Source organism: Coloeus monedula (genome assembly GCF_965178545.1).
Source record: "Coloeus monedula genome assembly, chromosome: 9".
NCBI lineage: Eukaryota > Metazoa > Chordata > Aves > Passeriformes > Corvidae > Coloeus > Coloeus monedula.
Genome location: NC_138789.1, coordinates 17,207,499 through 17,222,027, shown reverse-complemented (window position 1 = coordinate 17,222,027; position 14,529 = coordinate 17,207,499). Strand labels below are relative to the sequence as shown.

Below are 14,529 nucleotides of genomic sequence, written 5' to 3'. Positions count from 1 at the left end.
GTTGGTATGAACTGGGTGTCAAAAGAGGTGTGAAAATATTTTGAGGTGGTTGTTTGGAAACTAAGAGAAGTTACTTTAATCTAGGAATGTAAAAGTATTAAGACTTCAGAAATTATTTTAATATGAGTAAGGGAGGTTGGTGTTTACAACTTACGTACAGCCACAGTGTTTCCGCCTTTTTAAGGATAAACTGTGAATTGGAAAAGAAGATAAAAATGAAGGGGTGGATATAGAACAGTAACTGAGCAGTTGAAGGATGAGAGTATGTGCATTTTCAATATTTACTCATCGTGGAGCTTCCTTTGCACCACATGATACTATAAAGGACTATTGCCTCTTGACTTCTCCTTTGTCTTTTCTGCCCAAACTTGTGTATTAATTGTTCCTACCATAGTATGATGTCTTCTGAGCACTGTTGTCACGTGGGTAATTCCCTCTTTAACCACTGCAACTAAATTTACTGAGTATCACGAGTCAAAGCTCAATTTATTTTATTTCCAGTAATTTATTTAACTTTGTTATTTTATTCCTTATGTAACAATGTTGCCAGAGTCTGTATCATGACAAAGAAGTCCTTTTCATGTTTCCCTCTGCTCACTCAGTCTGAAGAGCAACTTCAGTATTTAACATGTATCTCGAAGGTGGTGTGTCGTCAGAATTCACCAGTGGTATTTTTTGCTTTGAAGTATCCCAGCTAAATAATACATTTCTTATAAAAAACTGTATCAGTCAGTGTATCCTCCCACAGAAGTTTATAGTAGTGTTATTGTAGCCCCTCCCCCTAGTAATGCTTGGATTAAAATATTTTTCTGATTTAAATATCTTTAAATATCTGAAGTATCAACTTGCATTTCATATAGCATAAGGGAAGAATTGTGTGGTTTTTTGTACATGCTCTGTTTGAATTACCAACAGATATTAATGTATATATATCCATACATGGTTGCAGCTTGTTAACATAAAAATGAACTTTTGAACCTTACTGTTCATATACACAAAAATAGTAATTGAGACTAATGGAATTTAAGGATGGAAACTTAATACAACAGCAAGGGAAATTTAAATTGTATATATGGAAACCATGGATGGTCACTGGAGACTTAAAGCAAAAGCAGCTCGGGAGAATTTAGGTTTGGGAATGGAGATGTGAAGAACAGAGAGCAGAATTTGGTACTTTTAATACTGGCATAGAAAGGAAGTGTTATGGCTGTACAGCTTCTCTGGGGAAAGCTGAATTCAGACCAACACCTGCACCTCTGGTGGGGGCACAGACTTCTCAGTGTTCCAGCTTCTTTGGGAAGTTGGGCTGTGAAGTTTCCACAAACCTTTTCTTCAGAATAGTTTTAGCATTGCTATTCATAACTGTGCTGACTGTGTAATATTTCTTTAAAATCAAGTTAAAATATCATCAGTGCCTTGGTATTGACAGTTCAAAACACTTCCGCTCTCAATGGCAGCAAAAGGATTATTGCCTTACAGAGCTCTGCGGGTTTCAGCCTTATTAGAAATGGGTTAATGCTAGATTTTAGCCTGTTGACTATTGTTGGAAGGAGATTACTCTGCTTGTATAAAATAAAATCTGACAATTGAAATTCTTAATGTCTGCAAAAGATAATCTGACCAAATATGTGTATGTTCCTAGTGTTTGGTTTGGGGTGGCTTGGTTTTTTTTCAAGACCAGTCAACTCTTTGCATACTGTGCAATTCTGACTGCTAACAAAACAGTATGTAAAGCTAAATTAACTTTCTTGTCATAAAATGAGTATTTTAATGAATTTGAAATACCAGAAGAGAATCTTGATTCCTCTTTTTTGCTGGACTTACTGCAGGGAATACGTAGGAATTATTTTTGACTTTTATTTCAATGGCATTGCCTTACCCAGCATAACATTCTGCAGTTCTGACTTTTAGTAAGTTCAGTGATGATATGTCTTCTGATAATGAATAATTATGCTGTATTGTGGTCAGGAAGCATTTGTAGAGATTGATGAATACTGCTTTGTTGTATTCTTTACTGCTGTGGGACCAAAGTACTGAGCAAGGGGCTGGAATTGTTTTTAACTTTTTGTAATAGCTACTTGAGATGCAGTTGAGGGAATGATTTGCCCTTCTGTTCTGGACAAATTTTCATCAAGTGACTGTCCTTGTTCAAAAAGAGATTTGGGAGAAGACCAGAATATTTCTCATGCATGTAGGAAAGTAATTCTTTTTAATTAAAAAGCTTAATCCAATTTAAATCAGGATTAACACCAAGAGGCTTTCAGTAAGCCAGCTAGCTCTTCTACCAGAGGGAAGTTTTTTGTACAAAACCACCCTACTGTACACATCACTAGCCCTGGATTGTTTCTGTTTTTACCGAGCACAAGGAGCTCCATATCACACTGACATGAAATTAGGTCAAGCTCATGCTTGTTTAATTTTGATTTTGCTAATCCATGTCTGCTGCAAAGAGATGTATAGTAGTGATGTTGATATGCAAGTATTTGAAGTACAATTGCCCCTGTTTCTTAGCATGGAGAAGATGGTTGTGGAAGGTTTGCATTAGCTGCTAGTTGTGTCACAAATGTTCTATAATGTATGGTTTCAAACTCATATTGAGGATTTCATCTGGACTTCTCTCATGAAAGTCCAGTTGAACTTCCAGGGTAGGGCCAGGGGGGGTTTGTGTTGTGAGGACTTCTTTGTAATGTTCCTTCTATGGACCGCTTGAGTCCACTGGAGCACTGCTCCTTTGAATCCTCCAAAAGTCAAAGGGGAAGGTCTCCCCTTAAAGTAGGTGATTATTTTATTCCAAAAGGAGCCAGGTTGATACTGCCTGTATTTTTATTCCTAGTTCTTCCTGAGGATAGCTTGGACTTAGGTGTGAAGAGGGGAAGGATACAGCAAGAAGAGTTTTCCAGAGATAATTACTAAGGCTTAATTTAGTGTTTCTTGTAATTCTAGCATTTAATTAAAAATAGGGATTTTTTTGTACTTTCATTTACTTAAAATGGCTTTGATGTTCCTGAAATGTAATTTTTAAGTGGTCTATATGTTGTTAGAGCTTGTCTTTACTTATGCTTATCTTTTGATCTCCATTTCAGATGAGATCTTCAGGCTGCAAACCTTAGATTGGAAAAAAAGATAAAGCAGTATTTTTTATCTACGTTGATATTTTAGCTACATGAAGTAGTAAATATCTTGATTAACAATTCACATTTTTGAGGGAAATATAAAACTTACTTCTGGTTTATGTGTAAAGCAACCAGGGTATCGAATTAAATTGAAGTTCTTAAATGAAGTGAAGACCAAGATAAATGGTTTTCATAAAGAAAACAAAAAATATAATCAAGAGCTTACCTAATCAGTATTTTTAAAATGTAATTAAATTTAATACTGTAATGACTTAACAACTGTGGGGCACACACAGGCTCATTTCTGTTTTTTTAAAACTTCTTCCAAAACTTCTGTAATAGACAAACTCTTATAAAAACATTAAGGATAGAATTCGTGTTTATCGCTGTAAATACCTAATCTATACATAGCCAGTATCAATTAAGCAAACATCACGCTTTATCTGTTGGTGCTACACAGAGTTCTCATAAGGTTATTTTGGTACTCTAACTTCCTAAGATTTCTACTAAAATATTTAGCTCTTCTACCTTAACCACGTCAGCTGCCGTTCTGATCAGAAGGCAGTGCTGTTTGCTGTCTTCCTTTTTTTGGCTCTTAGACCAGATGGCAATAGCTTGTTTTCCAGATTAGGTTAGTTTAGCCAAGAAGTGTGAAGACAAGCAGGGGTAGAAGTATGATATGTTGTGAATAACAGTGTATCTTAGCAATTAGTTTTATTAAACCTGATGGCAACTATTACTAGAATACAGCATTGTCCTTACATATAGGCCTTTCAATGATTTTAACAGATAGTTTAGTGATTTTTTTTTTTGCTAGTCAATGCCCTTTAAAAAAAGTAAATTATTATATGGCTGCAGAAAGCTTATATAGTAATGTAAATAACAAATACGTATAAATAAGCACCAGTCTCCAAGCTGCCTTACTAAACAGAGTCAGACACTCTATATTGATCTTGCTTTTTTTCACTATTTGAATTGGATTTTTCTTGAAGGAGTGACATGCACATTTGTATAGTGGAATGCTTGTGACAACTGTACGTGTGTAGAAAACAGTTCCATTAACTTTTCTTGCTAACACTGGAGACCTGCATTAAGATATTAAGGCACTATAAATAAGAGCAAACCCTGCTGTTATATACTCAGCTGAGGTTTATTATTTAGAGAACCAATCCCTGGTTGGCATCTATTTTTCTTTGCTTTTGTCATAGTCACAGTGCTTCATAACAGTTTTCTGACAATTTTGGGGTTCTGAAAAGCCACAAACTTCTTCCTTGTGTGATTACGTCCTTCTCTTTACAGCTATCTGTTTACTTGTCCTAACGAAACAAGGAATTGCAAGTGACTGGGAGAAAACAAAGATGAATGGTGACTGTTGTGTTTGCTCTCATGCTAATTCATCAACTTGAAGTCAACGTTTGGGTCAAGCAAAACAGATAAGTCTGAAGTTGGAAAGTTTATGGAGCTGCTTGACATATGCTTATTTTTAAATATACTATGACATCATGGTGCCTAAAGATGTTGCTTCTGTAGCTTTTTACCTGACTTCATAGTTAGTATTATGTGCAGTAGTCAGGAGTCATAGCAGTGATGCTGTAGTTAGAGCTGAAGATATGTTTTCAGTTTGCACCTTTTGTTTTAAAGCATTTACAAATTTTTGAAAATTTCATATTTGGTGGAATTAAGCCTTCTATTTTTTTCTGTTTTATTCGATGCTGTTTTACAAAAATATCTGCTATAAGCCATACTGTTTCTGGGAACAGCCATGCTTGTTGGGATACCTAAACTTTGATCTATATATGCAATTCATCGGATGTGTAACTTCCCATGGGATTTTGTCTCGTTTTGCCCTTCCTGGGACAACCTGAGATGTAGGCCCTTACCTGTCCTGTATTTTATGTGACTAAGAGACAGGTTGACTTAATAGTACATGCATGGTATTCCTGGTCTTAAATCCCAAAAGGGCCACAATGTAGTCTTTTTTGTGCAGTGGAATGCTGGAAGAAAAATATATAAGGATTTATGCTAACTTTAGTTTTAAGAAAAAAAAAAAAGATAAAGAAAGCAAATACTTGGTCAGACCCTAATCTCTCTTCCTTACAAAATTTGCAGAAAAATGAGAAATGCAGGCTCTGATGTTCAAATCAGGTTGGATGTACATGTGGGAGAGTGATTTCACTGTTGGGTAAACCTTTTTTCTTTTAGTTTAAAATCAAAGCCTTAACAGTATTATTCACTAATCAATATCTACTTACATGTTTAAAATAAAGCCCTGGCACAAATGCTGTCTTGGAATAAAGTGACGGATATCAAATGCTAATGGAACTGTAGCAGGCTTTTCAGAATTGCTACTTCTAATTTTCAGGCAGCTGCTGCTTTAGATTTCAGTTAACAATCTCAGTGCCTCCTTGGAGATCTGTGTTGGGATTTTGAGGGGGGTTATTTTTTCTTTTGACTAGCTCCAATGAGCATTTGTTGGAGTTTGAAAACAATTCTCTTCTATCTGGACAGTTCTGAAGTGCAGAACAGTCTTTTCCTTCTGTTCTGTAAGTGCATTAACCACTACAAAAGAAAATGTTTTGGCAATATTAGTGACTTATACTTGGTCACCAAACTACTGGGGTTTATTACAAAATATCTTTTATACCTCTTTCTTCTCATGCATTACTAGAAAATAAACAAGCTGGAATAAAATTTCTAGTTAGTCAACAGAATTTTTTGCCACTAAGGCAACTGAATTCTTAGAAGGGGAAGAAAACATGGGGTTTTGATCTGACTGAAGAAACTTAAAATTACTTTTCTGATATTATTTTAAGCTTTTTACTCTCTTTCCATCCTGGTTTGTGCTTTGCATGTGATCTTCACTTGCTGTAGGTCAGAACTGGGTTCATAGCACATATGTTCTAAGGCTGTCCTGAATTTGAAGATAAATGTTAAATGTTAAATTAAAGGTTTTAGCAGGTATTTCATAGGCTGATTAAAGTCTATGAAATACCTTGCAAATGAGACCAACAGTATTTTTTGTCTAAAATGCAAATAACTAAAATACCTTAAGGGTTAAGATGTTTTTAATTAGGAAAGTTGTTCTGAACTACACAAATAAATATCTAAGAAAAAAAGAAAGCAAAAGGTCTAAGTTATTCTTTTAACCAGAATAAGGTATGGCTGCTGCATAAGGCATTAGCAGTGCTTTCCAGAAGTGTCATTCCCTGAATGGTATCATTGTTAACCAAAATTTCTGAAGTTGTGAAGCGATTGGTGGTAGTGTGTTTGCAGGGCTGAGAACGCAATAGGACCATGTACCTACCCTCTGTCTAAGAGCAGTGGTCTGCTGCTTGGGTACCAGTGTTCTTGATGTGTGACTGAAAAAAATCAACTGAAATTGCAGTTTTGTTGCTCAGAAATCTTCTTTTGTTATCTTTGTGCACAAATACGTGTTGGTCTTTAATTCTTGAAGTTTCTAGAGAACCTGTGGTGGTTCTGCTCTTAGTAAGACTTAAAACTAGAGCAGAGTTGTTTTTTATAAAGATCTTTGAAAAAGTAGGTATGTTAATACTGATACCTTGCACAAATTTAACTTTTAGGCATTTTTCTTAAATTCAATCAATATTTTTCCTTCGGATTTAATTGGGTATAGTGACACAAATGGCCATGAATTGTCATAGCACCATTGACTCTTCTTCTCTCCATCCCTGAAGTATTGATACCTACATACAGCTACACTCTGGTTTGTAAGTCATGTGCTGCTAAACAGCTCCCAGAGGAGGCCTCATTTCAGTGACAGATGAAGGCTGTGTGTATATGGTGGGTGTTGAAAATGATTCAGAACATTAACTTTGCTTACAGAATTATGATTCGGTTTTAAGGTGCTGTTCAGTTTTCATTCTTCATCAGAGGAGAATGGAGTCCATAGTGAATCGGTTTCCTGTCCTGCTCGGGTTTGGTATTTAGGCCAGTCATGTGTTTAATGCAGCTTTTGGGCAGGGAAACAGCTTGAGAGCTGCTCCGTGCCTCAAGCTACCAGCTGCTTACCTAATTGGCCTGGGAGCACAGTGGAAGGAAAGCTGAGGCACCAAGTCAGCCGGCTTCAGTGTTGTTCCCAGCTGGAAGAAACCTGCTTATTGGTTTAACATGGCATCCAGTAGTGTAGATATCCAGCAACTGTTTGCTCAGGGATGGGGCTATCAACACTCGCTGTCCAGTTCCTTCACATCGATTCAGCGTGACTCAAGTTTGAGTCTTTTTCTTCAGTTGGGCAACACTTGAAGGCTGCTGAGCTAAAACGTATTTAAAGACTGAGTCTTTCCTCATCTGAGTGGGAGCTTTCACAACAAAGCATGGCAGGCACATAAGACACGTTGAAGAGAGAGCCTAAATAATATCCATGGATACATGCAGGAGGAAAATAGATGTAGAGGACAAAGAACATAGTTTGAGAAAGTAGAGCAGTATGCTCTGAATTATTCTTCCAGTTACTCAGTGAACTTAATTTTGACAGCCAGCAAGGCTCAAAATGTGTCTTTCATCAAGAATGGTAAGTGCTAAGTTGTAGGGTAAAGAAGAATTTCTGATTTTGATAGATTTCTTTGTTCAGAAATCCCAGGAGGTTCTTAACGCTTCTGTAAAAAATGTGAGGAATTTGAAATGTTTGGTTTTGTTAATTTTTAAGTTGTTAAAATCCATGACACTGTGTTCTTTGGGAAGATTTTGTATGCAGTTAACACTTGGATTTGAAGTAAATGCTAATAAGCTTGTTTTACCTAAGACATTCATCTGTTTGAATGTGCGAGGAATGTAGACTAATAACTTCTTATGATCACAGTCATTTGTTTCTATAATTATTTAAATATTGTTCATTTGGGTGATTTGTTTCTGTAATTATGTAAATATTGTTCAGCTGGGTTTTCAGATGTTTTCAGAAGTATGTGTGGGTCCATTGGATTTTCACAGGTGATTTTATTAGTTGACATCCTTGGTCTGTCCATTTCTCTGTAACTGTTTTCTTGTTAGTAACTTTTGAGCTTGTTGAGAAACTGCTTTGACTTGAAAGGGCAGCGACCTTGAAGTGATGGTGTAGGGATGAAATGTTGCTGTTAGTGCTTCTGCTGAAGGAGAAGACAACTTGCCCATTATATGTTATTTTCTGGTAGCATCTGACTGGCAAACCAATTTGTTGCTAGCCATGATATTTTGTGGTTTATTGCTACAAGAGGATGGCTCAAGAAATGTAAGTCATGCCAAGATGCTGACTTACAGAAATAGGGTGAAGGAGGATTTAGAAGAATGTATAGACAAATAAGTGAGAAAACAAAGTTGTTCTGCTGTTTACAAAGCAGCCAGCTAAGGGCTTTCTGCAAGTAACTCATCTGCTGGTAAATAATCACTGCAGCAACTGTTATTACACTGATCATATTGGTATGGCTTGTGTGCAAACTGTCCTTGCAGTTGATGAAAGTTTGCTTGCAGGACAACTGCAGATGACAGTATAGTGTTTATCCCAAGGATATAGCAATTATATTGTGTATTACGCTGAAATTAAACAAGCAATAATAAAAAAGTGTGAGAATATCTTATGCCTTAAAATTATCCTGTATTACAATTTTATGAAAACCTGTCATATTCAAAGGTATCACTTGCTTAAATGCTGCATATCTTTTTAAATGGGTGTAGTTATGTAATGTGAAATTTAGTGTGTATGGTGTTAACCCTGTTTAAGCATTTGGCTCTTAATAATTTTGCATAGGTGTTTTTCTTACAATGTGAAGTTTAAATAGAATGCTGTGAAAGCAGTGAGACTGTAGAACATTTTGTCCACTGGATCTCCAAGAGGAAAGAAATTACCTATCCTGATCTTTTTCTTTTCAATTGTTTTCAGTGAAACCAGTCCAGCCTTATGTAGACAGGTTCTTGTAATCAAAATTTGCAGGGCTGTCATCTAAGGAGACTTTGGTAAGCACAATATATTTAGTAAATACTTAACGTCTTCTTCCTCCCTATCTTCCACATGTAAAATGTCATTAAAGCAAACATTGCATTTTCTACCATACTTCTAAAAACATGTAAGCATCATTCATTTTTCAGCCATTACAGGGCTTCTACTTCCAAGCTTATTTAAATTTTATAGAAGAGCAAATGTAGTTAATCAAATGCCCATTAACTCCTCAAATTATCTAACTTCTGATTACATAGATATCTCAAAGACTATTCTTTAGTTGCATGTTACCATTACTGGACCTCTGCCCCTCTCCGAATTATAAATTAACTAACTAACCTTATCAAGAAATGAAATCGATATACATCATTTTAAGAGTTAAACTGACTTTTCAGTAAGTATCAGAAGAGCTTCCTGACTTCAAAGGAAAAGCTGCAAACTATTTGTGACTGGGAAAAAATGTGCACTTTTACAAAACTTGCAGTTTTTGTTACTGTGTTACTCATAGACTAGAATGAAATAGGCCATTAGGATGGCTAACCAGGTTAGACACTTCCAGGTGCTCCCTCTGCTTCTCACTTCAACTTCCCTTGCATTTTAGCAATTTATAACCTTCATTTCATTTCAGCCTTTTTTTTTAACTATTGCAATTATTCCAAAAAGGTGATTTCAGTGCTTTATCTTAAAGATCAGGTTTTGTTTTAGTTTGAAATTTAAGGCCTCTTTATTTTTTTCATAATAGGACTGTCTGTATACTTCAGGCTTGTGAAGGTCCTGCTCCTTACATGAGTTCTTGCTTTCCCCCTTGCCATGGGAAGGTGAAGGTGGTTGGATGCAATAGCATTTCTGCTAATTGCATGCCATCATGCAGCTTTTATATCTTATGCATGGTCTTTAAAGTGCACTTGTCACACTAATTTTTTAAAGGTTTAAAATACCTCATTAGAGGAATATTTCTTATTAATCCTCTTGCAAATTATGTCTGTTTCTCAAATGTTTCCCTATTCCATGTGAAAGAGGAAGCTTCCCTTTGCGCCAGCCACACTCATCAGCCCTGGGGTTTTGTGCAGCTGTAATTCAAGTCTGACTTAGATCTACTACTCTGGTGTAGAAAATACCAATTAAATTTGTTTCATTTCAGCGTCTCTAGGTGGTATTCAGTATCCATGTAGCCTTGGGCAGCCACATGGTTAACTGTGTTCCGTACCAAATGCTTCCTCTAATCTGTTAGTGGCACGGAGGGGAGAGTTGCCAGCCCCATTTTGTTGTAGCCATCTTCAGAGAGATGAAACCTGAGTCTGTTGCCTCATCTCTTCCCAAAATAGGACGTTTGCCAGCAGTGATGGGTGAGGTAGCAAATGAGAAAGAAAGGAGCAAAAACTGTGACTGATGTAGTGGGGAGCAACAGATGTCATGTGGAAAATTGAGATATACTCAATAAGCATTTTCTACAAACATTTTCATACTGATGTAACTTAGTTATGGGGTGTGAGATACGAGCATATGAGAGAGTGAGTGAGTTTAAGCTTTGAAGCATTTCAGACAGATGGAAGTTTGTGGTTTAAGACAATTTATGTGGAATTACAGGGTAGGCTATTCACAGCTTAATGATTCTGCTTTAAAAGTGATTTTATGTTATAATTAAAAGAGATTTGGTGAAAGAGAATAGAAGGAGCTGGGTTAAAGAAGCAAGGGCAAGGAAAGTAAAGGCCAAGAGCTGCCACTGCTGTTAAAAGCGTGTCATCCATAAAGAGCTATACCCTGTAAAAGAACATAATGCAGAGAATTACAGGTTACTCTTGTGATATCAACTTCAGCTTACACTGTTGACAAATGCAGATTTCTTTGAATACATTATTAAGGGCAGTATCACCATAAATGAATGAGAAAAAGTGCTTTGACATCTGTATTACAAATTGTATTAAAGTACATACTTATCTGGAACAGAAAAAAACTGTGTCACAATCAGCACAGGGTATTTGATATTCAGCAGCATAAAAAAAGAAAAAGCCGTAATAATGTGAGTTTTATTTTCCAAATAAGCTTTTAGCACTTGAAGCAATGTTCAATTACTCCGAGTATTGCCCTTTGTATAAAAGGAAAGATGGTTTATTTGCAAACTACTCACTCTGCCAAAATGTGTTGTTCATAGCTTGCCTTTCCATGTTTCTTTCTTTTTGATGTATTTGATGTATTTCAGTACTCTAGAGATCACTCACCTTAATGTTACCTGTTTTGTAAGCACCTCTTGATTCTATTCTTGTCAAACTTCAAATTAATAAAACAAATTTAATTTTTTGCAGCCCCGTTTATTTTAATGCTTTACTCTTGGGGCTTGTATCAATTGAAATAAAAAACCAGTGGTTTCGTCTGAATGACAGTGCCTCTGCACAGTCAGTTGGCTGTGGTCTCTGATGTTAGTATTTCTGTTTCCAGAAGACTCCTATTCTTCAAATTGTTTTATTTATAACTTTTACCTCCATTTTTAACTCCATTATAACTTTTAAGTAGGTGTATTATAGAAATTATTTGGGATATTTCAGGGATGTCACTCTTTTGATAGTGCCTTATAGACATTTTTCTGTAGAGATGATGACTCTAAAGACAGTGGCATCACTGTGAGTCATAAGAGTATGGTCTATGTTCCCTAAGCATACTGTTTTCTTTCTAGGCTTTGTGTTCCGTGTTGGACTGTCTTTCGTTCATTTTTATAGATTAAGTTTTGTTCAGATATGTCAGAAATACATAGGACAGCAAGTGTTTCCTTTATTGCTGAGGAGTTACTGCTTTTCACCAGGTTGTGTTCTAAGATTTGAACTTCAGAATTGGTGCTGTTTACAGTGACATTTTATATTTTTCATCCTTAACAGAAAGGGCTATTGCAAGACATGAAGTCAGAGAAATAGAGCAACGTCATACGGTAGATGGTCCCCGACAAGATGTGACACTGGATGAAGAAGATGATGTGGTGATTATTTACAACAGAGTACCCAAGACTGCCAGCACATCCTTCACAAATATTGCCTATGATCTCTGTGCGAAGAACAAATACCATGTTCTACATATCAATACAACCAAAAACAATCCTGTTATGTCTCTGCAAGATCAGGTAAGCTGCTGAATTTGGGATGTCTTTATGAAACAAGGAAAGAGCACAGGAAAAAAAAATTGCTATTGTAAACTTGGGTGATCTGATGTAATTGGCTTTTACGTCACGTTTTCCAATATAAATTCAATCTAATGGGTTCATATTTTCTTTGTAGAGAATTAATATTATTTCTTAATAGGTTTAGGTTTTTGCTGGGCTACTGGAGGTGATAAGTGTCTGTTTCTTGGACAAAAGCAAAGCTAAAAAGGGACATGACTGGGGTAGAAATGACCTTTGTTGTTGTAACTGTTTTGGCTGTGTAATACTACTTGCCTGTCATCTCCATCTGCAGTGAATGCAGTCTTAGGCAATTTGCTCTCTGAGTAGCGCAGGCACTGTGCCATGCTGTCAGGACTAGAGTTGTGTCTTTGGTACTGGGTCTGGTCAGGTCTCACAGGTGATAAAAAACATACAGAAAAGTAGTTGCAAATAGCTTGCACTGTGAAGGATGGGTCACTTTGCATCCATTTAAAGCTCTCACTAAAATCACTGTAGTACCAGACTGGAAATGATCATGGCTACCACTGCATCAGATGATGAGTATTTAAAAAAGATGATGAAGGATCAATGCCCTGTTTTTGTTAGGCTGGGCTGAGGAAGTAGGTTTGTTGGTTTATCTTATTTAATATTTCCTTGGCTGACATGAGTGCACTTGCAGGGAACCCAGGTTAGAGATCTGAAACATCACTATCATCATCCCTGCTTGTAAAACAAATGTTTCCGAACTCTGTACTGCCGGTTGTATGCTGATCGCTTAAGTTGATATGCAGCAGAGGCAGGAGCTGTTCTGCATTGCAGCATGTCAGCACTGAGCCTTCCAGCTCCTTTAAGTGCATGTCTGCAGGCAGAAGCAGCTCTGCACAGCTGGACTGGGTCGAGGGGAAGCAGATGCTAAAGGCCCTCCACTTCCAGTTCTGTATGTGGGAGAAAGGTTGAGCTAGGGATCTCCGTGCAGAGGAAATAATGGACTTAGGTGATACTGGAATCTTGTTTTGTGATAGTGGGGTTGTGTTACTGTTGAGTATTTCCTCCTGTAAAATTGTTTCCTAAATATGAAGGTGATACTGTCATACATGATTACTGAGATAATTAAGAGTAAATCTGGTAGCCATCACTATAGTCCTGTTCACTGCATAGAACAAATACTAAAGACCTGTGCACTAAGAGCAGAATGATTTTTCAGATGATTTAATAAGCCTATATCTGTTAATTAAAAATCATGCTCAAGTCAGTAATACTTCATGCTGCGCTTCCCACCAAATTCTGTTTCTATCAAGGTGCCTCTTGAAATGGAGGTCTGTCCTGAAGAATAGGAGAGCTAGTCGTTTAATATAAATTCAATGGTATAAATTACACAGGCTACCTTAAATTTCTACTTCTGTTTGAACTTAATTCAAGTAAAATACGTTCTTCACTGGCTTTGTTTTGTATAAGAGAAACTCTTCATCTTCTCTGATAATAATCTATTGAAAAATGAAAATCTGTCAGTGCTGAGCATGTACACAATACTCTCAGTCCTACCTTCATTTGATACTATGCTCTTGTCCATGGTGATAAATTATGTACTTAAATTAGACAGTTGATACTATTCTTCTCTGATGGCCATTAACTGGGAGATGCTGACAGTGAAGAACTTCATATATTGCACAGCTGTTCAAAGTTGCAGAAATAATTATTCAGCTTTAATACACGGAGATAACAACTTGCCATTGTAAGTCATAGTGTGTAAGTCTGGAGATGGCAGGGGTGCTGAGTGGTAGCTGATGACATTTAGTCTGTGTGGGCTTGGATTAGCATGACATTCATATGCCACCTTCACTGGTGTAGCTCATTTGGGTGCATTAGGTGTATATGCGCCAGTAGTAAAATACGTAAACACATCACAGAGACAAAGTTGTTTTATCAGTGATACTGTTTGTTGAAGCAAATCTCCCTAAGCAAGGTGAAGATTGCCTTGGGCCTGGCAGAAATTTGTAAATTAGTGAGCCTTCTTTTGTGCAGTATTTCTGCTGTATTTTTTCCAAACTACTGTAATTCTGTAACAGATTTTAAGTTCTCTGCCCATATGTGAAACCTTTACTTCTTGAATGCAATATGAAAAAAATGATATTTAAAATCCACTCCAAATATAGTCTGTATCTGATTTGAGATAATCCGATAAGAGTTCCTAACACTCATTTTAGTTTCAGGTGTAACTTGTCCCAGCAGCCCTCCTTTCTTTTGCAGTGTCTCTGGCAGCAGGATCCTGGGAGTTGCCCCCCTTTCCCCAGGTTGGGCCTTTTCTTTGCAGCAAGCTGAGTGCCATGTTGCCTATATTGCATTTCTGACCTGTGCGGTCT

The 14,529-nt window shown here is 36.8% G+C and overlaps 1 protein-coding gene across 1 annotated transcript in view; it reads left to right on the top strand.

Moving 5' to 3' along the window:
• The window catches only part of HS2ST1 (heparan sulfate 2-O-sulfotransferase 1), an 81,736-nt gene that overhangs the window by 48,282 nt on the left and 18,925 nt on the right, over nt 1–14,529 (top strand). The window contains exon 2 of the mRNA XM_082286708.1: nt 11,913–12,151. Coding sequence (XP_082142834.1) covers nt 11,913–12,151 — 239 coding nt within the window. The remainder of the gene's footprint in view (nt 1–11,912; nt 12,152–14,529) is intronic.